At 35.5% G+C, this 24,298-nt stretch overlaps 1 protein-coding gene across 9 annotated transcripts in view; it reads left to right on the top strand.

Annotated features, from left to right (window-relative positions):
- Positions 1 to 352: 352 nt before the first annotated feature.
- The window catches only part of LOC128258829 (hepatic leukemia factor), a 56,446-nt gene continuing 32,500 nt past the window's right edge, over positions 353 to 24,298 (top strand). For 2 of the 9 annotated variants that reach the window (XM_052990755.1, XM_052990750.1), the window contains exon 1: positions 14,152 to 16,157. In XM_052990755.1, coding sequence (XP_052846715.1) covers positions 16,055 to 16,157 — 103 coding nt within the window. In that variant the 5' untranslated portion in view covers positions 14,152 to 16,054. Of the gene's footprint in view, positions 488 to 13,859; positions 14,125 to 14,151; positions 16,158 to 24,298 lie in introns of those variants that run through there. The other 7 variants (XM_052990747.1, XM_052990749.1, XM_052990748.1 and 4 more) reach the window with 7 other exon arrangements.

Genomic DNA, 24,298 nt, shown 5'->3' with positions numbered 1-24,298 from the left:
TCGTAGTCGCATAGTGGGTACTTAGTATAGATTTCTATTTTTAAGGCCCCACGAGACACTGTTGCCATGTGCGCATGCCTCTGCGACTCTCCGTTACATAAGGCTTATATAAGCGGGCCATGCGAGCGAGCGGGATGGTCGTACATGACATTGGCGCTCTCCCCAACTAGTCCCCTCTCGCTCTGCCCTGCTGAAATGGCTCCAGCAAAGATTGCGACCACGTGATGCGATCCACCGGCTGCAATGAAAAGAGAGTGAAATAGAGAGAGACTAGTACTTGAAGTTGCTCTTGTTTTGATTTTCAATCTATGTTCCATCTCCCCCGCGCCGCAATGGAAATGATTTAATCTTTTCGAAAATAGTTTCAGTTACGCGTTGTTGCTGCGACCGTGTGAATCGGTAATCGTTTTTTAGGATTGACAATCGATAGAGGGAGAGCGTGCAATGAGCGAACCCAGGGAGAATATTATGGATTTATCCGTGCGAGGTAAGTGCCTAAGTATGTAAGCACCTGTCCCCTCCTTTCCCCTCTATCCATCTCTTAAAACAACAAAAGAAAAGAAACACGTGCACTAGTGAGAGTGCGAATCGGTTTTGTTTGCTCTGCCTCTCACTCACACTTTAAGGGGGAATAAGAGAGAGCGATTGAGGGTGAGAGAGCGATGGGTGGGCGTGTGATAGTAAGCTTTTGCATGTTTTTTTTTTCCTGGGGCTAAGCCCCCCATGTGACATATTATTTGATTTTGTCTTCTGATTGCTACAAATTGTTTTTTTTTATTTTTTTTTTATGTTTTTTTTTTTATTTATACGGTGATTTTTTGTTTGCCATGCGGCGAAGCCTTAAACAAACGCAAAATAATTTTAGCGGGAGGTGGCTATAGTCGGTAATTGCTTTCGGGTTTTAAGTGATACGTCACTACATATAGTGGATCACAGAAAACTCTTGAACTTTAAAAAGACCTAAAAATTTATCCAAGAGCTTCGAAATTTACCTATTAAATTTCAAAAATAAAGAACATTTTTTCCACTTATGCGTTTTAAAAAAGCAACGCCTCAAAAACAAAATTTTAATTGTTTTAATGTTTTAACTTTTGCTATATGATATACAAGTTAAACATGTCCCACAGAATTAAGTTTTTTATTTTCTTACCATTTCTAAGAGCAAATTTTTAAAAAGTATATTTTTGTTGTTATCAGAAACAATAAAAGTGAAATTGCTGTCATCGAGATTCATTTTTATTATTTAAGTATCATGCTTTGTGTAAGGTAGTGTCATGCTTTTTATTTAACAACGAGCCATGATTTGAAATAGTTATTTCATGTAGTGCCACACTGTAACAGCTCACTGTACTTTCTGGCGAATAAATAATTCAGAATTTACACAGTATGCTGTCATTAATTAGTGCAGTCCAGATGCCGACTATTACCTCCAGGAAATCCCCTTCCCAGCCCCGGCTACTTAACCACTCCACCAAACGACTTCCCCCGAGATAAGCCCTTTATACCCACCCGATCACCTGCGTTCGATATGCATAGCACTTCGATACACCCCAACAACTGACCCCGTTGGATCTTGCGTCGGCATTTACGGTCTTTGATATCAGACTAATCAAATGTTGGGAAGCTCGATAAAATACCATGGATTTTTAAAGTCCATTCCCACTAAGAATTCTTCGGTTGCCATGATGAACTGCTGTCCAGAATTGGTGAAATAGAAACGACGACGTCGTCGTCGCCAGTTGTCGCCATCCCACAATCACAATCAATTGCACTGTCATCGTGTCGCCGGATTCGTTATCAGGAGAAAAGGAAAGACGAGGTTACCAGGCGACTATAAATATTTACCCTCATGATATAGTTAGGCCGCATAAAAAGTGAGTTGTGGCTGTGTGGCTGGTGATTATGATGATTATGGTGGTGATGGAGCCAGAGGGCGAGTTTAATTGTAAGCGTTTACGGCAAAAGCACACAGTTGCCATTCATCGCTCACGTTTAGAAAATGAGCCTGATAAACCCGACCATGTAATAAACGCCTTTTATTCTGTGACTTTTAGAAATAAATGCAAGACACTTGTCATTTAATTTTATTATGAATATTTATTATTATAAAACAAGGCAGAAACTTTTTTATATTTTTTTTTAGTTTTTTAAGTTGAAACGCATATTTTGAATTTTGACTATTTGTTTGTATTTGTCGCAAATAAGGTCTTATAATTTCTTTGATTATTAGAAAAAGCTTACTAAAGCTGGCATTTAAATTCAAAATCTTAAAAAAAATAATTGGCAGAACTAAAACGTTGAATTTAAAGATCCTGTTTTTTCCGCTGTGAAGTTGCTTGTACTCTAATATTTAACATTTTCTAGTAACTTCTCTCTTGGCGATCGACAAAGCTCTCTACAAAAGCTCAAGAGAGTGCCCCTCAAACGTGTTCTCCATATAAAACTGGCTCTCCCCTATCTGCAATTCGGTTTTTTTTTTTGCGATCCGATCACATGGTCAAGTTTTCGTGGCTGAGTTAGAAGCTCCAAGTTCCATTTCCATTCACTGATCCGTCTGATAAGATCGCAACGCACGCATTTGGGTGTGGAAACTTTGACAATGCGAAAATTAAATAGTTGACACCAAACACCTAAACAATCTCTGTATTTCGCAGTTTGGGAGGCCTATCGACAAGCCACTATCTTGTTTAGTACCACTAATCTGTTCCCAAAATCGGGTCACTAAACACACGACTAACCTAGCCTTGCCACGCGCCCCCCTATAAACTACAAAAAAAACGCATCTGGGCAGTTTTGGAAAATTTCAAAGCAATCTGAGTCAGGCGTTTTTTGGGGTCGGTCAGTCTTGCAAGTGGAATTGGAAGTGGACTTGGACAGTCAGTGGCGTGATGATAAAAACATATAGTATAGCGATGCCAGGGCGTTTGTTTTGAATCGATCGGGGAGCGGTACAGTCCGCATAGTGTCATAAATGGAATTGCCTTCAGATTAGATTCTCCAATTGCCAGGCCTGTATTCGGTAAAAAAGGGTTATCAAGTCAGTCTGATATACTACGTTTCTGACATTTCGTCACTTACTATTTTTAACGGTTTGTTAATTCCCAATATGACACCCAAATAAATCATGCACTGCAACTATATAATTAGAACCCCTATAAAAAGAAGCACCTAAAGAAGCATTAAAATATAGAAATTATTTTTCTAAGGCTTATTGGTAACTTTTTCAGGAAACCGGAGATCTTAAATGATCAAAGACTTGTACTATATTTATCAACAAAGGGGATAAATAATTGATTTTTTGATTTAATAAAAGCTAATTGTTTTCCAAGCCATAAAAAAATTGCTTGGTTTTATCTGGTTAAATATGAATAAATATGAAATTAAATAATACAATATTAGCCACATTTAAATGGCCACAAAAAGATATTATTTTAAGGCTTAAGAAAATCTTGTTAAATAATGCATAAGAGCTGACTTTTTAGTTTGCAATTATAAAATAGTACTTAGTCAGTGCAGATTCATACAAAAATTCCCCAAACTTTCACGGAAATGAGTAAATGCTATCAGTCATCGTTAAACAAATTATGATTTCAACTGCTCTGCAAAATTTTAAATACACAATATTTCTTAGCTTTGACTGACTCTCAAGCATTATGTATATTTAAGCTAAAATACATATAAAATATTTGGCAAGTCAGCAAAACGTTTTGAGCCTCTCCCTCTTCCTTTATTATTCTTTTGATTATTCCAATTCGGCCTCTTGCCATCTCCTGGTTCTTGTGCCCTCTCTTTCCCACTGCCCATTACGTCAATTTGCAATAACGAAAACCAGAAAACCAGTGAAATCTAAACAAAACTGCAGCGCCATCAAGTGCGGTAATAAGCAGGCCATCTCGCTTGCACCCGCTGGAATCCATTCAAATTGAGAATGCGAATGGGGGGAGGTGGGTCGAAAAGGGGGCGGTGGGAAGTGGTGGGTCCACGGACAGAGGCTTGAAATGAAATGGGGGAGTCGCCGCGTCGACGGCACCGTCGACTGCAAAAATTAATATTATGTCATACACATGTATAGCGGTCTGCGGTGTAATCTGCAACAGTGTGCGTGTGTGTCAGTCTGGTCAGGCTCGTGTGTGTGGGTGTGTAATTAGAGATGCACTGGGAGAAGTTATCCATTCAATATTCATAAAGTTCTACATTCTATTTAAGTTATTACGAATATTTTTTTAAACATTTTGTAGACTATTTACACCCTTGCAGAGGGTGCTATAATTTCAACAGAAATGTTTGCAACGCAGTGAAGGAGTCATTTCCACTTCATTATATTTCAAGGTATATATATATATTCTTGATCAGAATTACTAGAAGAGTCGGTCTAGCCTTGTCCTTCTGTCCGTTTCAACGCAACCTAGTCTCTGAGTTTTCAAGCCATCAACATGAAACTTTTCCAAAAGTTGTCCTTCTATTGCGGGTAGCAAACAATCGGGAACAAATACAAAAAAATATGGCTTTTATATTATTTTTCGGGATATCGGGTTTAATATTTCAGATTTCAACAATGTGAAATAACTGCAATAACGGCAATAAAAAGTAATACTTTGTCACACATTGTTTATGTGTATCGCACTTACATTTTTAAAAACTCATTTTCGAGTTTTTACTTGCATCAAGAACAAAAGTTAAGTTATTTATATTAAAATTTAGGACAATGCTTTTTTTCAGATTAATATTCAATTCTTGCTATTACTTTTCCCTGTGTAAATTACACTGTAGGAAACGAGAGACAAAAAGAGAACCGAGCTTTGAAGAAAAGATATCAATCTATCCGTGGTAGAAAACGACAACAACAAAAAATCACGATCGTTTATTGCCACGCCAATAAAATTCCCAATTAACATATACACTATTCACAAAAATAAAGAGAACGTGAGAGAGGGAGAAAAATAAAGCTGGGCTCATCACACATACACACAGACATGGGGTTCAATTAAAAGGCGCCATAAAGACATCCAACAACGGTACTTTTTGCTGCGCTCTTTCGCATACAAATTGCAGGCAATCAATTTGCAAAAACTACAATAAAAGCAGTAAAAACAATAAAACCACCGCAGACACCGCACAACTATAATGAAGAAGAAAAAGCAGCAGCTGAAGAATAGCATTTAATGAAAATGTCCAATAAGCCAAAGAGCTTTATATTTATGACAACAGTGCGTATGTTCGTGTCAGTCTCATTCCATGTGTGTGTGTAATTGCAAGAAAATAAACAGAACAGAAACTGGAAATTATATTGGTCATAAAATTGTATACTAAATATAAAAATGCACAAAAAATTTCTCAGCTAAATATTTTAACAATTTCGGGTGGGAGATAAAAATGGAAGAGACACAAAAATTATTTAACGCGATTTAACTTGAGACATACTTTTCGCAAGGTTAAGCTCAATCGATAGAAAAAGTAACTTTAATAACTGGTTTGGCCTAGTAACAAGCGTTAAAGAAAAAAACAGTGGGTCTTAGGTTACATTAAAACAATTTTGTGAAATATTACAAAATTAATTGAGGCAATAAAATTATAATTTTGTTATTAAATACTTCTGTTCTATGATGGTCTCAAAATTTATATATTTTTTTTTAGATTAACGTTGCGGTCAAATTAATAGTATTTATTAACCCGATGGAAATTGCAAATAAAAGCAGTTTGGAAGCAACTTTTGAAAAGCTTTTTATGTTTCCGTATAGCTAGTACTATAAACTTAATGATGCAAATATTAAAAACCAAATTTTGATAGATATATATAACAAAATATTTAAAAAAGGTCAATTAAACAAAATGCATTTAAGTTTTGATTTTTAAAAAACGTATAATTTATTAAAAACATTTTTTTATGTAACAAAGTGCAGATGAAAAATAGAACACAAAAACAACAACATTTATAAAAACCTTGTCTTTAGTCTAGTTTCCGCTGATTTAATAATAATACATATGCGGGTGAGAAAATTGATACAATTTTTAGAAAAAGTTGATCTACTTTATTTCCATATACCCGAAATAAATATGTCAATTAAAATTTGACTATCAAAACAGAAAAAAATAAGTGAGACCATTAAAAGAAATTGACACACGCAGACTTAATTAGTAGCCACAACAATCAATTGTGGTGCCCCCATATTTGCAGCATATCAACCCACTGTGTTGAGTGATAGAGATAGGTATACAGTATATAGAGACAGCTAGAAAAATACCGGACCGGCAAAAAGTATAATTGAAAAGCCGAGTTAAATAACCACGTGGTGGAGTAAAATGCATTGTTGATATTTCTTGTTTTGTGAAGTTCTCAGCGGTTTTTCGTGCGAGTTTGTTTTGAATTGCAGCTCAAGTGCCTGCTCCCTCACTCATTCGTCCCCTCCCATTCACCAATACACTATTATCGCAATTTGTGAGCCCGGTTTTGTTTTTGTTTTTGTTTGTAGTTGCGGTCTGCTGCCGTTGGAGCAGCAAAAGTGTCAACAGATGATGAAAAATGCGCCACTTGAGGGCTGAACCGATGAAACCGAAACTCAAACAATGCGATTTGGGCACAGTAAAAAAATAGTAACTAAAATAGGTATAAAATAATGTATTTCTACAAATTAAGGAAAAACTTTAAACTAAAATTAGTGTTCCACCATTTAATTTCATTTTTTCACTTATTAAAGCTTTTTTTGATTGTTGGTATTAAAATTATTATTATTATTATTGAAAAGCAAGTATTTTCTCTTATAATGGCTTGAAAATTGTTATAAAATTTGTAGTTTTGTACCTTGCTTATTATTTATTGCAACTGTCCACCAGAACATTGCTTACTCTTATATTATTTTAGAAATCAGCAAATAGTTGTAATGTTTAAATGTTTTAGATTATTACCCACGTATTACGTTTTCAAGAAATAAAAAAGAAATTTGGTTAAAATATAAAAACCTTATTTTTAATAAAAAAAAAAATCAGAAGAATATAGTTTAACCCATCAAATTAATTTAGTTGTGTTTCTAACAGTTTTTGCTCCAGTGCATGTATTTTTGTGTTCTTCTTTGTCGTTTTTCGGTTTGATGTATTAGGCAGGAGCAGTGACAGTGAAAGGGCAAGAGAGATTGCTAGTCCCCAAAGAAGTGTGGAGGTATTTGTGAGTTAAAAAAGGTGAACAGCGTGTGAAGTGGTGACGTTGACAGTTCCACGGATTTGATACTTTTTCCTGTAATTCGGTTTTTTTTTTTGGGTAAAACTCATTGTAAATGACACTTGTCTGGGGAGTGAAATGGGCGGGGAAAGTGTTCAGACATTTTCGGTTGCTCATTTACGCCCCCAAAACCAAGAATTTGCCGCACAGATCAATCACAAGACCTAAGCCCATGTCTTACCCCACTCACCCCCGACTCTGGTACAGCCCACCCCCTAAAAATCCACCCCCTCTAATGCTCCGTTAATTGACAGTTGACGCTGTCTCTGCTTCTGCCTCTGCCAAATCGTCGACGTCGTCATCGTTGCCTGACAGTAAATTGAAAAATTGTTGAGATTTCACGAAATAACGCAAATGTAAAATATCTTAGACATTACAAACAACCAAAAGCAATCAAGAAAGGAATCGTACAGTGACAAAACCGTTTAAGGGTTTTATTTATAGTCATACTTGGTTGTCATTTGGTTTTTTCGACATTAAAAATGTATTTTATAAAATCTTAAATTGATTTAATTTGGTTGCGGAATGTACCAAAATGACTACTCACATTTATATCATTTATAACACGAATATTTAATTATCTCATTTAAGAACACTCAAATTACCATCACCCTAATTTTTTAAGCAAATAAATTATTTAACCATCTTTTAAATAACTTAAATCGTGTCCAACTTTTTTCTGTGTACTCGTCTTGCTTGCTTTCTACTTATCTATCTCTCTATGATTTTGAATTTATTTGTTCTTTGGCTCTGGCAATAATAAATTTACGTTTACGAAAAATGCTCAGTTCAAGGTGAGCCTATGTATATGAGAATATAATTTATTTATGTGGCCGTAGTTTTTACCCCACCCCTTTTATTTTCTACACTTCTCCCGCCCCGAATACGCGCCTTTTGTTTGCCAACGTCACACGCAAAATTTTAATTGAATTAACATTCTCGTCGACAATGAGGGGAGAAGAAATACAAACGAAAATATAAGAAATATTCCAATCTTATTGTTAGTTTGATAACAAATTGAAGGGGCAGGAAAAAACTAATTCAATTATCAGTTGGCCAATAAAAACGGAAAACGATTGCCCATTTAAGAGGTAAAGAGGTGGAAAGGAGGTGGTGGAAGGTGAAATTAAAAAGTGTTCATAAAAAAGAATTGCTCAATCAAAATGGTTTCTCAGGTAGCATTATATTCTTATTTTTTATTTTGAAGACGCATGTGGCAAATGTTTTTCTTCATTTAGCAGAGTAGGAGTACCCGATAGTTTTGGGTGTGTTGGAAGTTTAAATTATTTGCTTTAACGTTTTAGATTTTCCAGTCTTAACGGTTGTTTAGCTTCTAAAAATACATTTCTGTGATTTTTTTTTCATATTAGTCGAACTAATTTGATAATCATAAATAAACCAATTTATTGATGTAATATATATCACAAGAATATAATTTGAGTTGGGTAAAATCATGTCTATGATGTTCTTCTTCTTTTTCTTAAGTGTGTGTTAATTAGGGAGTTCGTGGATATGCAAATTTAAAACATGGTAAAATTAAATGGTTATGAAAAACAAATCTGTGAACGGATATCTTGTAGTCTGAAAACTGGATTAAGTATGAAGGTTTTTCCTCGGAGCCCAAGTGCGTGAGCTACCACTTAGGGCATTTCCTGCCCAGTTTTTCTCCTAGTCCTCCCCCCAACAAAAAAAAGGTTAGATACACACGCACACAGACGCACAAACTGACAGTTTATAAATGATCATGCGTGGGTGAGTGTTTAACAGTGGGTCGTTGGGTGGTGGGAGGCAGTGGGTTGCTGAATGGGTGGGTGGTGGTGGTTGGAGTGGGTGGCCAAGTCGTGCATGCTTTGTTTGCTTTGCTTTTGTAGCTGCCGTCACGTGGTATCTTCTTCTTATTCCCTCTTTTTTTGGCATTGAAGCTTTTGTGAGTTTGTTGATTTTTTTTGTGTTTTTTGTTTGCATTTCTCATTATTCACTGCAGTTGAAATTATCAATATTGTAGTTGCTCTCGTTGTCTGACCCAGAGTTAGTTGAAAAAATGTTTGACTTGTCTTCAGGAAAACGAAATTTCCCCGTTTTCCTTCCCGTCTTCTTGTTGGTTCTTCGTGGAGTCTTTAATTAGGCTATGAAAGGGGACTAGCAAGCATTCGTTTCATGGCTAAATCGATTTTGTCAATTCGGAGCAAGCACCTTTTTACTTTAGCATTTAAGCAGCATTTTTAAAATAAATATTTTTAACTTACGGTCTTAGCTCTCCAAATTGTCCAAAATGTGTTGTCCGACGAACGTTAAACAGTTTTAACTTATTTAACTAATAGTAATTTAACTTAATACCGCATTTTTTATCAAAGACTTACGATATTTTGTTGAAATGAGCGAGAAAATTTAATGAAATCTTATCACTATTGAATGTGTTGGGGAAAAGTATTAAAAAACATTTTTAAAAGTTTCTTTATAATTACACATGTTACTTAAAGTAAAACCAAATATTTAAGAATAAAATATCAAAAATTTAACAGAATAATGTAAAAATACACAAATGTATTATACTATACATATTATCAGAATAAAAAAAAATAATAACTTTGTTTTACCGTATATATACGTTTTATGCCACCTGCTTTTGTTGACTTCCCATTAACCCCGTAACAACAATTGGCGGCAAAACCCAACTTCACCATAATTATTTCTATTCATCAGTCTGTGTATCCATGCATCTAGCAATCTATTCAACCAGATAGATCAAAGTGTACAAATAAATCGACAATGATTGCATACACCAACCCCTGTCCCCCGTTTTTGAAAAAGTACTGACAAAGGAGAAACTTGAAAAATATTCTCGTAGTTTGGTGTTATTAATTCATTTGCGTGATGCTAATGAATTGCCGCACAGCAGCGGCAGACTACATGTGGTGGTACATATCTCCTAAGTATCTTTGAAATCTGGATCTTGATCTGCTCTGGAGACATTTTTGTTTGCGCAGTGAAATTTTAGACCAGCCAAAGGGCCCCTAAGTAGAAAGTCCCCCGTCCCGGTAAAAAGAACATCGGGTTATATCCCCTATAGCTTCCCCTAGTATTCTCGCTAGATCAACAAAGGGCACACGTACTAATTCCGTCATTCATTTGTACGTTAATTTGTACAACTTGTCGTCGCTTGCGTCGTCGTCCGTTTTTCGTTTCGTTCGGTTTCGTTTCGTATAAATGTGCGAGATTTCAAATAGAGCAAAATGTAGTTCAGATCTATGTGTATATACACACACAGAGATACGTATATGCAGTTAGCTGATAATGGGTAATCTCCATCCGAGTGTTAGCGGAGTAAATAGAGGATTAGGAATGCTCTCTACCATAGCATGATCTGCCGAGGAGATCTATCACAGGTTTGTGTTAATGTCCACTAATTAAAAGAATTTCGAAATCGATTATCCTCGGCTTCAGTTCATTATAGAGGGCAGCATTTTTGGCTTCTTGTAGTGGATGTCCAAGGCCGATCACCGATGATTATTTTGATAAGAAAAGAATGTGTACGCTACATATATAAAATAAGACATTTTTTGGTTCCCATATTTGCACGGTGATATGTGCAGTGGTACCGATAAGGTGGGCCACTGCCACTCGAAACCTCGAATTCGAAATCCATTATTCGCTGCCTGCGACATTTCAGAAAATGCCAAAGCAAATAAGTTTTTAGACACACATGGATGTACCTATATACAACGATATATATAGAGGTGTTCGCCGTCGGTTCCTTGACAGCCTGACATCTTGTGATGGGCAACATTGTTGGAACTATCTGAACCAAGGAGAGTAATATATTTGGTTCGGTTCGGAAATGCGTTCACACACATTTTGGGGTACAATTTCTCCTTGTATTTCTATTGTTGCATTTGGAAATTTAAGGGGGTGGACCTTTGGCTAAGAGGGGGTCAGCCTCGGTATAATTTATGACGCTCGAACACGTTTTGTGGAGAACTGTGAATGGGCACGACGTTTCCGCCATAGAATCCATCTATCCAACCATCCATCTATATCTGTGTGCTGACTTATTTCTCTATGGCTTTCGGATTTTCTCCTGCCCACCGCTTCCTAGTTCTTCTTCATGTCACATGATGACAGGCGACAGTTTCGCTGTATTCGTTCTATTTCGTTCGAAGAAATTAAGTTTTTGGGTTCCTCCACTTGTACTCGTAGTATATATCCCTCGGTTTCTGGTCTGCGGCATTTCTGGGCCCTGACTCACCGACAAAATGGCCGAAATAGTACCAATCCCCTTGGCTTAGTGTGCCATCAAATTTGGTTAAACTATTCTGATTCGAAGCGCTTTGTAGTTGATCAGTTGTTGATCTCGTCGAAGGTTGGCGGCGGGACTCTCTTGGTTCATTAGCACCCAGGAAGGTCAGTGGGTTGTGGGGGGCACTAAAAAGGTCAGACAATGTCGTGATCAGGGGTAGTCTAAAATATATGTTTCAGCTGACTGCGCATTTTTATATTTTGTGTATATGCAAAGTAAATATTTGGAAAAAAAATGTTTATCAATCCGTTCTAAACTTATTTTTTTTCTATATAAGCATAAAATGTGTGTTTGTTTATTAAATTTTATGCTCCAAAATTAAAAAATTAAAATACATTGATTCAAAGCCATACAAAAAAACCTTTAATATACAATATTGAAATACTGTTCTTTTATCACTTGCCTAAATAAATGATACATTTACATATTGAAACTAATACTCACGTTTTACCACATTTAATTAATCGAACGTGCCATTCTAAATAAAATTGTAAAATGCAATAAAAATCATTAAATATTTTGAAAGCCATTGCTTTTAAATAATTGCATTTTTATTTAAACGTACATCAATTAAAAAATAATAACTCAAAACATAATTTTATTAAAGACCTTTAATGTCTAAAATAAGTTAAAAAGTTGTAAGTTTTAATTAAAATCAAAATAAAATACTAATTATAATCATAATTGCAAATTATGTAATTAAAAACTATTAAATTACGTTCGATGAGCGATTTTCGTATTTTAATTATTTTGTTTACGCTTGGCAATTAATTGAGTGTGAGCTCTTATCAGCTTTGCTGATACTTAAAGTAGAGTAAGTTTTATTAAAAGCCATTTGCTACCTGAGAATGCTATCCTCCATTAACTTATATTTTGAAGACCAATTTCAAGGCGGTCTAAATGCCATTTCTCTCCTTCATAAATCTCTAAAGTGCAAAGCGTTCTCGATTTTCGCGGGGTTCTATTCTCGTTTCTACAATTTCGTGTTTATTTATACAAATTACAACGAAAAAAATAACAACTACACCAAACAAACAAAATTTTCCACACATTAAAAAGGTTTTCATAGCTATAAAATCAACTCACGTGAGCGCTGCTGGCGTCGACGTCGCCGCGAATACATGTTAGAAATAATAACAAAAAAAAAAAAAAATAAAAAACAAAAAAATGCCGAAATAATGAAAACTAAAGAAACTAGCGAATGGCAGATAAATCAGAGAGGGAGAGAGAGAAGAACAGAACCTAACAAAATTGAAATGAACACTGTAGTTGCCGCAGTGCCAAAGATACAAATACATCTACATCTATAGCTGCGGCCAAAGATACAGATACAGATATTCGTGTTCGAACAACTACAAACGTCAGCGTTTTTGTTCCATTGACGTAATAGCCAGGAGGAGCAACAAAAAAAAAAAACAACACTTTTGCATGAGTAAATTAAAATGAAACAAAATAAATAAAAATTCAGGCAGAGGCACACAGGCCGGCTCGCCAGCGATCTCTCAGATACTCCGACAATCCGCGAGATACTTTTGGGGGAGAGCGACCGAGAGCGCCGCAAAATCAAAGTGAACTTTGAGACGCAGTGGAAAATGCCAAAAGTTTTGCACTATTGTAAGTGAGCGGCCAAATGATTAGAAGGCAATTAGAAGAATTGCACTGAGAAAACATTTATTAAATTGAGATCAGAAATGTCATATTTTAAATTATACTAAATATAAAGTGTGTTGTATTTTGTTTTACCTTAATATTTGAAATAAAATACTAATTTTAAATTTTTTTCTTGTAAAGATGAAAAGGGGTTTCTTTGTCCTTAGTACAGTTCAAAGGTGGATGTTAAGCAATTTAATTTGCATGATATACACTTGTGTAATAACCAATGTGAATAATAATTTCATGATAATATTCATGAAATTCATTTTGTATATATTAACCGTAATAACTGTAATGGTTCATTTTTTCTCAGTGTGTAAACGAAGCTTTGGGAGAAACAGCGAGCTGTAACTAAGCTGAACTTAAGCCCCAGCTTATCTCTCTCTCCGTTTTAGTTTTCGGTTACATTAATAACAGCTTTTATCTTTTTTTATTTTTTTGAGTTGCGCGCGCTCAACAAAAAAGTTTGCCAAAAATAAAAAGCCAAAACACGCGGGCAAAAAGAGACGAAAATCGCAATAATAGAGAGCGAAATTTATTCTAAGCGGAGTATCTGTGTTTTTGAGCATAATTGTATTTGTATCTGTGAGATTGCCCTTAGGCCGAACTCTCTCTCTCTCTCTTTTCTGGCAGCGTGTTTTACACTTTGCAACGAAACGAGCGCGTGTCGAGAAGTTAGTTGAACATTCAGCGCCACAAAAGCCACACTAAAAACATCAAAAAATTGAAAATAAAATTTAAAATTAAATCAAAATTTGTTACGAGCAAGATTTGTTAAAAAAATAGTGTAACGAGAAGCTCTTATAAACAAAGATTAAACTACGATGAAATCTTTAAATTTACCTTCAAATTTAAAGACTTTAAGCAAGAAGCACGTGTCACTGCCAAGCAGTTAAAAAAAGTGTACAGTAGAAAAAAATTGATGTGTATTTTCTGAAAACAAAAAAATTAGCGCGTGTTTGTAAGTTTGTATGCCTGGATATATGTGTGTTAAAATATATATATTTTGTAAGGAATGTGAGTGTAATGTTCATAGTGCAAAAAGCATTGTAAGACAATAGAAACAACAATCAGCTGACTTGCGCGCACTCTCTCCCACCGTGGTCGCTCTCTCTTGCGCGCTCTCTCCACACTGTCTCTCTCTGTCTCACTCTTATACGGGAAATGCATCTCCGGTTTGTGTAGAGTTGGCCCCACTTCCGCATCCTCTTCGCCTCTTTCGCGTTTTATTCGGCGACCTTTCGAACTTCGAATTTCGGTTTTTCGTAGGCGCTTGTCACATGCGCTCTGCGCCGGCAGCGACGCCGGCAGAGCGGTACAACTACTACACCCACAAACGCTTACGAAGCGACCCGAGCGGCACCGAATCGTATTTTTACAGTGAAAACAGCAGTACACGTTGAAACACTCACACGTCGAGCGTCGTTCGTTGAGATACAAACGCACGGATACGCGGATACCAAAAAAACGCACCGCATAAACGGTACAACTAAAAAAGAAAAACCCTCTTCCCGAAAACAAGAAGGATAATACAAGCCCTTTAAAATTCAATAAAATTATAAACATAAAAATTAAGCATCATAGCATATAAATTGAAATAAAAATCCTTAATAATCGGTGCGTTTGTGTGTGTTTTGGTGTTGTTGTTCGCGTTTCTGTTGTCAACATTTTTCATCGATTTTCCCTGTCGGGCGTTCGTCGTTTTTCGCCTACTCTCTCGCCGTCTCCCTCTCTCTCTCTCTCTGTTTCTGGCCGCCCACTCACCCAAAACTATACCTAAAATTCTCCAGAAAAAACACACAAAAATTAAGCTGCTGCAGCTTCTTCTTCTTCACCAAATCTGCCATCTCTGTCGCACGCCGGGCGACCAACTATTGCAAATGCCATATTAGTGCTTTATAACTGTACAATAAGATATCACATACCTACAAAGTATATATACATATATATATATATATATATAATACAGAATATATATATAGAAAGCCAAGCAAAGCAGAACTCTAACCAAAAAGCAATTGATTTTATTTTTAGTGCCGCCACAAAAATAAAAAATAAACGAAAAAGCCTAACAACAAATTTCAGCGTTAAACGTTTTTGAAACTGAAACTGTCAACAAAAAAAACACAGAGGAAAAACAAAATAGAAAAGCCACATCAAAATAAAATACAGCAACTAGAGAAAACTAAACGCATTCGGCAATTGCAGCAGGAAAAGCGATATAAAAATAGCTTAATTAGCCAATGAAACAAAAAATTCAATTACACAAAAATAAACCTTAAGAAAAGTAACCAAAAAGTCATCGAAACGTACTTTTTAACAGCCACATGAATTAGTTTTTAACGAAAACCCCCTACATTTCTTGTTGTACTCGCAAAAGTTGTTGTTGAAACATAAAAAAATTGTTGAATGAATTCGCGGTGCCTTTATTTATAGCCAGCATAACAAAAATCCAACAGAAAAGTAATAATATACAAATATATCTATATACATCTCTATATATATTAATATCTATGTAAAAATCTATAGAGAAAGATCGTATATATATAGACAAAGCAATAAAACGTCAACGGAAGTCGTGCAATATTTTCAAAGGTTTAATTAAATTAATTTCGATTGTGATCCAAAAAACAAAACTACAAATAACTAAACTAAGCAACAAAATCAAAATAACCATCAAAGTACGATACAAATTTCGTTCGTTATAAATTAAATAACTGATTAATTGTTATTGTTGTGAGATTAACATCATTATAACTATTATTGTTGCAAAAGTATAAAAATAAAAATAACTAAAAAAAGCTACAGCAAACTGCAGGCCAGCAAAAAACCCGCAAAGAGACATTTTTTGTTCGTGTATAATCACAAAATTTCGGAAATTTTTATGAAAAATGAGCGACAGGGAGCGATCGTCCCCAACACTGATCGAAACTGGTTTAAAAAACTTAATTGGCGGCCGTGATGGTAACTATCCACTGATCAGCGGCATTAATGGTGAGTAGAGTGTAAACCCAAATAATAAAATTAGGTTTCATTACAAAATCTACGTGAGCACATAGTTCTGCACTCGAAACATTCCAAAAATAGTATGTTACTATAAAAAATAGCATTACCCGCAAGTGCTGGCAATCTGTTACCACTTGAAAACTTAAAAAAACCAAACGGAGAACCACATCAAAATCTAAAAGTCATAAAATACGAATTATTCCGTGATTGGGTCATCGCACGTCCGGAAATATGCAAAATAATGGGGGGAATAGTCGATGTTTTGGGGTGGCAGGCAGAAGATTTAGACACGTTTCGTATAACCCAAATCCAAATTAATGGCAAAATAATGTTTAAAATAAAACCGAAGCATTTTTCATGTCTTCCCAAACATAAATCAATTTGATGGCGGTGGGAGTGGGCTTTATTCCGGGGATGGTTTGCACAGGATGACCCATTTGTGAAACCATTTCTAGGTCTTTTCAGTGGACGAGTAATACAAGTATCTATCTATCTATTGGTTCATGTCGAAGTACGCATCAAATCAAAATTGATAAGGCTATTAACCCACGAGTGAAGGGCGTTGGGGTGGGGGAAAATTGAGCTGAGGGTTGTCGCAAGGTTAAAGTGTATAAAGTGGTCAACCGAGTGTCGCATGCCCCATGCACCCGTGGTTGTGGGGTCATTGAAGTACATTAACCGTGGGCTGACCCCTCCTAGATCCGCCTCGATTAACCCCTCTCACAACTGCCGGACACCGAGACAGTCTTATCAAGCCTCAACCCATTGAGCAATCTGGGCCAACAATCAAATTATTTTAAATAATTAGTTTTTTGTGTCTATAGGAATGTTTTTGGGGTAAGCGATTCACATTTGTTTCGGCTTTTAGTGGACATTTTTGGGAGTGATTGCAGATAGCAGTCATTAATTCCTTTTAACTATGTGGCAACTATTTATTAGAAAAGGTAATATTACAACTTAGTAATTTATATTAAGTTTTGTATTTTTTATAGTTATAGTAAAACACCAACATAATACACAAATTTCTATTATAAACATTAAAGCTTATTCCAAAGCAAAAATAATAGTTGTATTATTTAGTTTGTTTATTTTTGAACATGTACGTATGTAGTACGTATGGTCATAAGAAAACTTTTTTGCTTAATTTATTTTAGTTTTTTATTTCTCACACAATTTTAAATCAATCCACTTTTGATAAATAGTTTAATTTCGAGTGCCTAAAATGTATGACGCAAAATATTTTTGAAAATAAGAAAGGGTAAATTTAATTCCTTATGCTTGTCATTAATTAAGTGTTAATTAAATGGTGCTTCGCTTGAGGTCTTAAAAACCGATTAAGTAGATCATACCATTGTCAGACATTGTTTTATTGAAATTTAACAATAGCACAACGTTTTTCACAATTATAGCTCAGAATCGTTTGCAAATACATTTTATCTGAGAAAAACCCCCTTAGGAAGTCTTCTGATTCCTGCGGGTCCCCTTTATTTATCATTTCAAGGCCGTCGTTTATCTTACTTTACTGCAATTGTTATCCACTTTTCATTGCATTTCAATTGCAATTTCTTTTTCCAAGCAATTACACAGCAATTTTGCTGCACCATCTTGCTGTCTTGTATTTCCATTCCCTACACTTTAACCCGTTTAAATCTGCTCCACGGCATTTGCATAAGAAAGGAATTGGTCTTGACCAGCATATGGCTTCGAAAAAATAAAAATAAAAACCCATCTCTGGAAAAGAATTCGATTCGGAAAGCATTTTAATTCCTTTTTTTGCCATTTCTGTGTGCTGTTGGATTTTTTTTTCTGGTGCCACATCAGCCCCGCCCACCGAGAAACGCCCTTTTGTCCGGCGGCAACGTAACCAGAAATCAATAGCATAAAAGCAGAACGAGAAAATGCTATTAAAAAGTGTCATAATCGGTCAGCATAATGAAAAGCAGGCCCAAGTCCCCCCTTTCATGTGGCTCTCAAGTTGTTTCCATAAATCAATATGCGGAAACGCAAGCACTCACTTGTAGAAAACTTTCTGCGTCTAGCCAAAAACCTTTTTATATTTTAATCTTTAATTTATTGTAGCATAGGTTTTGAGGCTTTCCAACAGCTCTTTTATTTTCTTAACTTTTTGGTACTTCTTATCATACAAACGTTGCCGTGTGTTAACAAGCTTTTGATTACCGCATTAAGAAGGGGCAGAAAAAGTACTTTATAAAACACACTAGTTAAATGCGGCAAAATAAACATCGTAATAGAGGGTAAAACTGGCTGATAAGCTGCAGATAGCCAACGGTAAGTGTGAAGAGCGTTGGGTACACGGCAACAATTTTAATAATCCTTAAAGATTAGTTTACAAAATCCAAAAACATCCGAAAGGCTTTTAAATTAAATAATTTAGGGCAAAAACAGAAATTGGTTAAGACATTTAGTACGGAATATTGATATATACAAATATTAAACAATTTTTTTCTAAACCATATTATTTTGTGTAGTGTAATAGACAAACAAAGAGGGACGCGAGGTAAAATCAAATGAGCGATAAGCTGAACTAAACTAGAAAATCTTACATGAACATACTGCCGAAGGGGAGGAGATAAGATTGCTGGACTTAGTTGCAAAGAAAAGAAGTCGTTCGTCTGGCACAAATCACTTGCCGGCCACATAAAAAGTTATAATTTAAACACAATTTGAATACTTAATAGGTGATTGTATCATAATCATAGTTACTCTCACCAAAACTATAGGTCACATCTCAAGTCCCATCTTGAAATAAGCATTTAATATTCTCGAGGAAATCATTTAGCTTGATAAAAGTTTTTTCATTTGCAATGAATTTCACTGGGTTCAATCAACTTTAAAATGATACAAGTTGCTTGCCACCACCTTTATGTCCTCTTATTGAATTACAAAAACTAATAAATGCATTATTTCAAGTGGAGTTTAAAATGCTATCTGCAAGAGCCGTCTTTTTCTGTTCTGTTCTATTACTACGCTGTCTTTGTCGAGCTGATGGGCAATTATATTTTATTCCATTTGCATGTCAATGTTGCATAAAACGAAGCGCCGGCAATTGGCATAAATAAATGACAGCTGGCGTTGTTGTTTGACCGAGTAAACAAGTGGCAGGGATTTACTATCTCCTTTTGCCTCCCTATCATTATTGATTGCAAATTAGCAGCTAATCATTAATCTAGAATTTTTTCCAATGACATAATCATGTGTGTCGTCAATTGATAGCTGTGTCTGTGATCACATTGATAAGCTATGCATTTGGGTTGCATTTTGCATGCCTGTCACCACCTGTAAAGATGAAGATTAAAATTAATCGAATTTTGAAAAGGTGTTTGCGTGAAAATCCGGCTTGGCCCTTTAGAAAAGTTGTACCAACTCATTGATGCATTGACTTGGCTTTATGCAATTAAAACTTTTAATTGAAAAACCTGCCTTGAATGGCGGCGAATCTCAAGACAAAAAAAACCCTATTCAAATGTTTTTGCAATTTTTAATTAAGCGAGATGTGTGAAAAGCTTATACTAGAAATATCAAACAAAAGTGGCTACAAAGTGTGAAAAATATTTTTATAAATATATATATTTGCACACGAGAAATGCAGCTAAAGAAAACAAAACTGGGGAAAATGCTGGCGTGTGAATTTGTCATGCCAGGCAGCTGGTGGTAATTTTTTCGTTGTTCCCACAAATTGCGGTCAAACAATATGTTTGCCATGTCTATTTTAAAAGATTACGATGCGTATCAAAATCCCATATCTGCAGCATTATCTATATCTTTAGTCTAAAGTGTGAGTAGAAATGTTTAATCAATTTTCGCTGACTTGCCTATTTAAAAAAGTAAAGTAGGAAATTATTTGCTGGCATTTGGCCATGCCAACCTTTCTGTATCATCCGCAGCAAGGACGTCGGCAACTTTTTTGTACCTGGCAAAGGCAGCGGTTCAACAAAAAAGAAGGAAAATGGCAGAAAAAAGGAATCAAATTAAGGTTAAATACCACAAAGCGAGCGCACACTCACACTCACACTCATTCGCAGTATGGAAACTTAAATCCGAAACTAACACACGGATAACTAGACGTATACGTATCCTCTTGGCGGCGCCTGAAAGCAGGCAACACTTTTTGGCATTTGCCGCCCGCCGACTTCGGCTTTAGTTTTGTTGAGTTCAGCTGCACTGAAAACAAAAGGGTTTATGCGAAAGTATTAATAAAAGTTTCAAATGTATTAGCAAGAAAATTAAAATATTTGTTTGATTATATACATATTTATAACTTAAATTGTTTTCAAATAAATTTACAACTTACAAAGTTGTATCTTACAACTTTTAAAACATTTGCCAAGCAAGAATTATTGAATTGTATTTGTTTTAGTTTTTAAAAAGGAATTTTCAGTGCTCTTATTTTTTTTTGTATCTTTAAAAAACATTCAATAAACCAAGGCTTAAGAATACATTTTTTTATGTGCTTTTAAAGTTGCTCGTAGGCGTTGCCACCGGAATTTTTGTTGGCAAAATGATGGACAACAACAAGAACCAGAGTGGCACACAAAACAAACTGGCAGGAAGTTGGAAAACAGTCACGAAAGCTAGGCAGCAAAATTGAGCACTAAAAATAACAATAGCAACAGCAACATTCCGACAAAAGGCACTAAAACATTCACAGTTCGTGCAACATTAATAACAAAATCCATAAATGAAATAATGTTGACTTCATTTGTTTGCCCCGATGACGTCAAAAAGGACACACAAAAAAATAAATAATAAAGGGGAGGAAGATTCCAAAATGGGAAACAGAAATGGCAAACAGAAATAAAAGTTCTCGAAATGTCTGAGAATCGACAAAGTACAAAGGGAAGTTACCCTCCTTGGCGACACACAAAAGACACACAGACCTACATAGAGATACCCCCCGACGCCACCGTTGCACAGATTTTTACTGTGGAATGTCCTGTCGTCCTGTCGTATTCCACCCCCTTGTCCACCCATGATTTGAACATGTGTTGGTTGTAAACAGGAAGCAGCAGCAGCAGCAGCAGAAGCCGAAGCAGCTGGGGCCTCAAAAATACTCGCTCACGAAGAATGTTTTGCCAGTCAGCCAGGGCGACTGCAGCCCCCCAAAAATCCCCTTTTCGATCCCCTTTCTAAGCTCCCCCTGAAATTCTCTGGCTTGTTTCTGCTTCTTGCCCTTAGCCAGGCGTAGCATGTTGCAAATGTCAAAGTAGCAAAACCCGGAAATTCGAAGGACATGTTCGAAATATGACGCCCACACACTCAGTGGGCGGAAAAGAGGGAGAGAGAGAGAGAGAGAGAGAGAGAGAGATAGAGAGAGAGAGAGAGAGACAGAGAGAGTTGCACACACAGACACAGAGAGAAAAATGGGTGAAGAAAAGTCTCCAAAGAGCGGCAAACATGCGCAATTCTCTGAGAAACTCTCTTTGAGCTTCATTTGCGTTTTTGTTTTCATTTTGACATGTAATTGTTGTTGTCTTTTATGAGCCGGTAATGTTAGGTTCTCGCTCTTTTCTTTTTTATCCTATTTTTTGAATGCCCACCTCCCACTCGTTTGCCAAGAAAACGTAAGCCAAACTAAAGCACTTTAAGCCAAGTTAGCGCCTTGCTGTTTTAACTAACACTAAGAAAACAAGAGAGCTTTGCCTAAGGCATCTTGCTTTATTTTATTTGTCCCTGGCCGAAAGCGTGCCTAAATTGTTAAGACTGGCTCTCCGATTAGTTGGACTCAATCACGAGTTTCAGTTTAACAACTAACAAAAAATAAAATAAATATTGGGCAAACAAAGTTGGCCATTTAGCGTTTAATATAGTGAGACACGAGGCATCAGAGCTCTGATGAAATTGCAGTTATGGTGTATGGATATACGCGGCGAATGCGTAATATTAAGGCAAGGATTAGGAAATTAAATCGTATTATTATTAATCTGGCATGGATCAATAACTAACATTAATATTACTTTAAGGGAGTGGAAGAAATGCTTTTAGTCCTGCAAGGAAACTCAAAATATATTCAAAACGATATTAATCTTTGTTGCCAAAGCTAACACCATAAATTTACCCCCATTTCAAGGTTATTTCTATACGTGTTTGCCATATTACCCTAATCGTACGCACTGTTTTCACCCAGATCTTGACATTTGACAAATTACCCTCGTAGAGATTATTTAAATGTATAAATACACACCACACTATCAAAAACATTTTAAATTATTTTCCAAGCACATTTTCCTAATCAGTTTTCTCGCGGGTCAACAAAATCACACATTACCTCAGCTTTTCCTCTAGCAATAATCAGTTTTTTTTTCGCATTGCTGACGTAGTTTAGACCGCTGATCATGTGCTGAACGATGAGCACTAAAGCAACAAAAAATGTTGTGAAAGAACGAAAGAAGATTCGAATAAGAAAGCGTGAAAAATAATTTCAAATAGACATTTTGAACTGAGGGAAAATAGTAAACAATTTTATATTTCTCAGTGCCTAAAATGATTTGCTTTTGAAAGAGGGAAAATCCAAAAAAAAAAATAAAACCTGAGAAACTAAAATTAGCTAACGAAATAAATGAAAATTACTGCTGCAAGTAATTGCAATTTGGAGCTTCTTGGCAGACAACCTTCCCTGCCCTGTCTCCCGCAAAAACATCCATTAGCTTAATTTACCTTTTAAAATTGTTTTCATTCTCTGCATATCTTTTGCCATTCGCTCGTTTTATTTTTAATTGCACAAACATATTTTTGGAAAATTGGCTTTGCTACATAGAATGTGTATGCTTTTTCTAGTTGGGTTGTTCTTTCAATTAGCCTTTCGTTTTGGGGGCGTCTGCTGACGCAATTATCAATTGTTTCCAGATAACTATAATTACGTTTTCTTAATTTTACGCATTTTGTATATTCCTTAACTCAAAATATTTTTATACATTCCTATCCTTAGCAGCTGCGATAACTTTCATAGTTGACCTTAATTGGATCGAAACAATTCCAGTACTTAAACATTTAAGACAGTATATTGATATCAAGGTTATTTTTCTTTCACTTTTGTTATGGCTTTTTAGGATCAAAGGGGTTAGCATTCAATAATTCTTATCACTTTCGCCTAGGAATTGCAGTTTTATTGTTTCTTTTATGGTTGGCACCGTTGATATGGCTAAGAGCCTTCTAAGAATTACTTAAGAGTTCTTCATGCTTGTATATATATTTAAAGATATCGCAAATAACCTGGCGTGCCTTGAACATTTATAGATTAGCCTTAACTTGATATTGTTGGAACTTCCTGAAAATTATGATAGATTCAGTTATATGATATTTATTTGTCTGGCATAATTTTGCTTCTATGCTACGCTTGTCTTCCCCATTTAAAAGCACACACATCGATCTTAATAATCTTACTTGCTTGAATTGAAATTTTATTTGTTTTCTTGGCTCATTTGTCATAGAGACTTCTTTTGTCAGCGGCTTTTATTGCACAAACAATTTGTAGTCCCTTGGATATTGACAGTCTGTAGATATTTGTACTTTATCAATAAATATTTACGGCAAGTCAAATCGCAGGAGTTGCAATTTTTATCGGAAAAAACTGATATCAAATAAAATGTACAGAATGTTGGGGGAGAATTTTGCGTACAAAAACGGGGGTGTGTGCAAAGATATTATAAATAATTTGGCTGTTAGCTTGCAGTTTATTTTTCAATTTGAAGCGATTTGTGTGTAATCCAACACTATAAACAAAAGATTAAAAGTCTTGCAAAAAATCTAGTCAAAAAGAAAAAGAACAAATTTATTTTAACAAGCCAAGGGGGGAATATGCTATCGTTAAAGGAAGTACATACTCAAATTTATTTTAATCGATATAAGTCATCATCCCACAATGTCAAAACACAACCAACTTTAATGCTTCATAGATTCATAGAACCCTTGTCATTTTCTTGAGCCAAACACGCATCCCTTGCTAAAGCTGTTTACAAATGTGTATCCAATCTCAATTATTGCGGAATTGATCTACTTTGGATCCTTCCATCAAATTTTCAATAAACATGTTGTGCGGGAACTGTTGGTTATAAAAAATTGATTAGTTTATAACGAAGGCAAATTGAGCTTTAATTTGTTTTGAGTGGGTC

The sequence above is a fragment of the Drosophila gunungcola genome (genome assembly GCF_025200985.1).
Source record: "Drosophila gunungcola strain Sukarami chromosome 3L unlocalized genomic scaffold, Dgunungcola_SK_2 000003F, whole genome shotgun sequence".
Taxonomy (NCBI): domain Eukaryota; kingdom Metazoa; phylum Arthropoda; class Insecta; order Diptera; family Drosophilidae; genus Drosophila; species Drosophila gunungcola.
The sequence above is the reverse complement of the archived record's forward strand: the minus strand, read 5'-3'. Positions and strand labels throughout refer to the sequence as shown.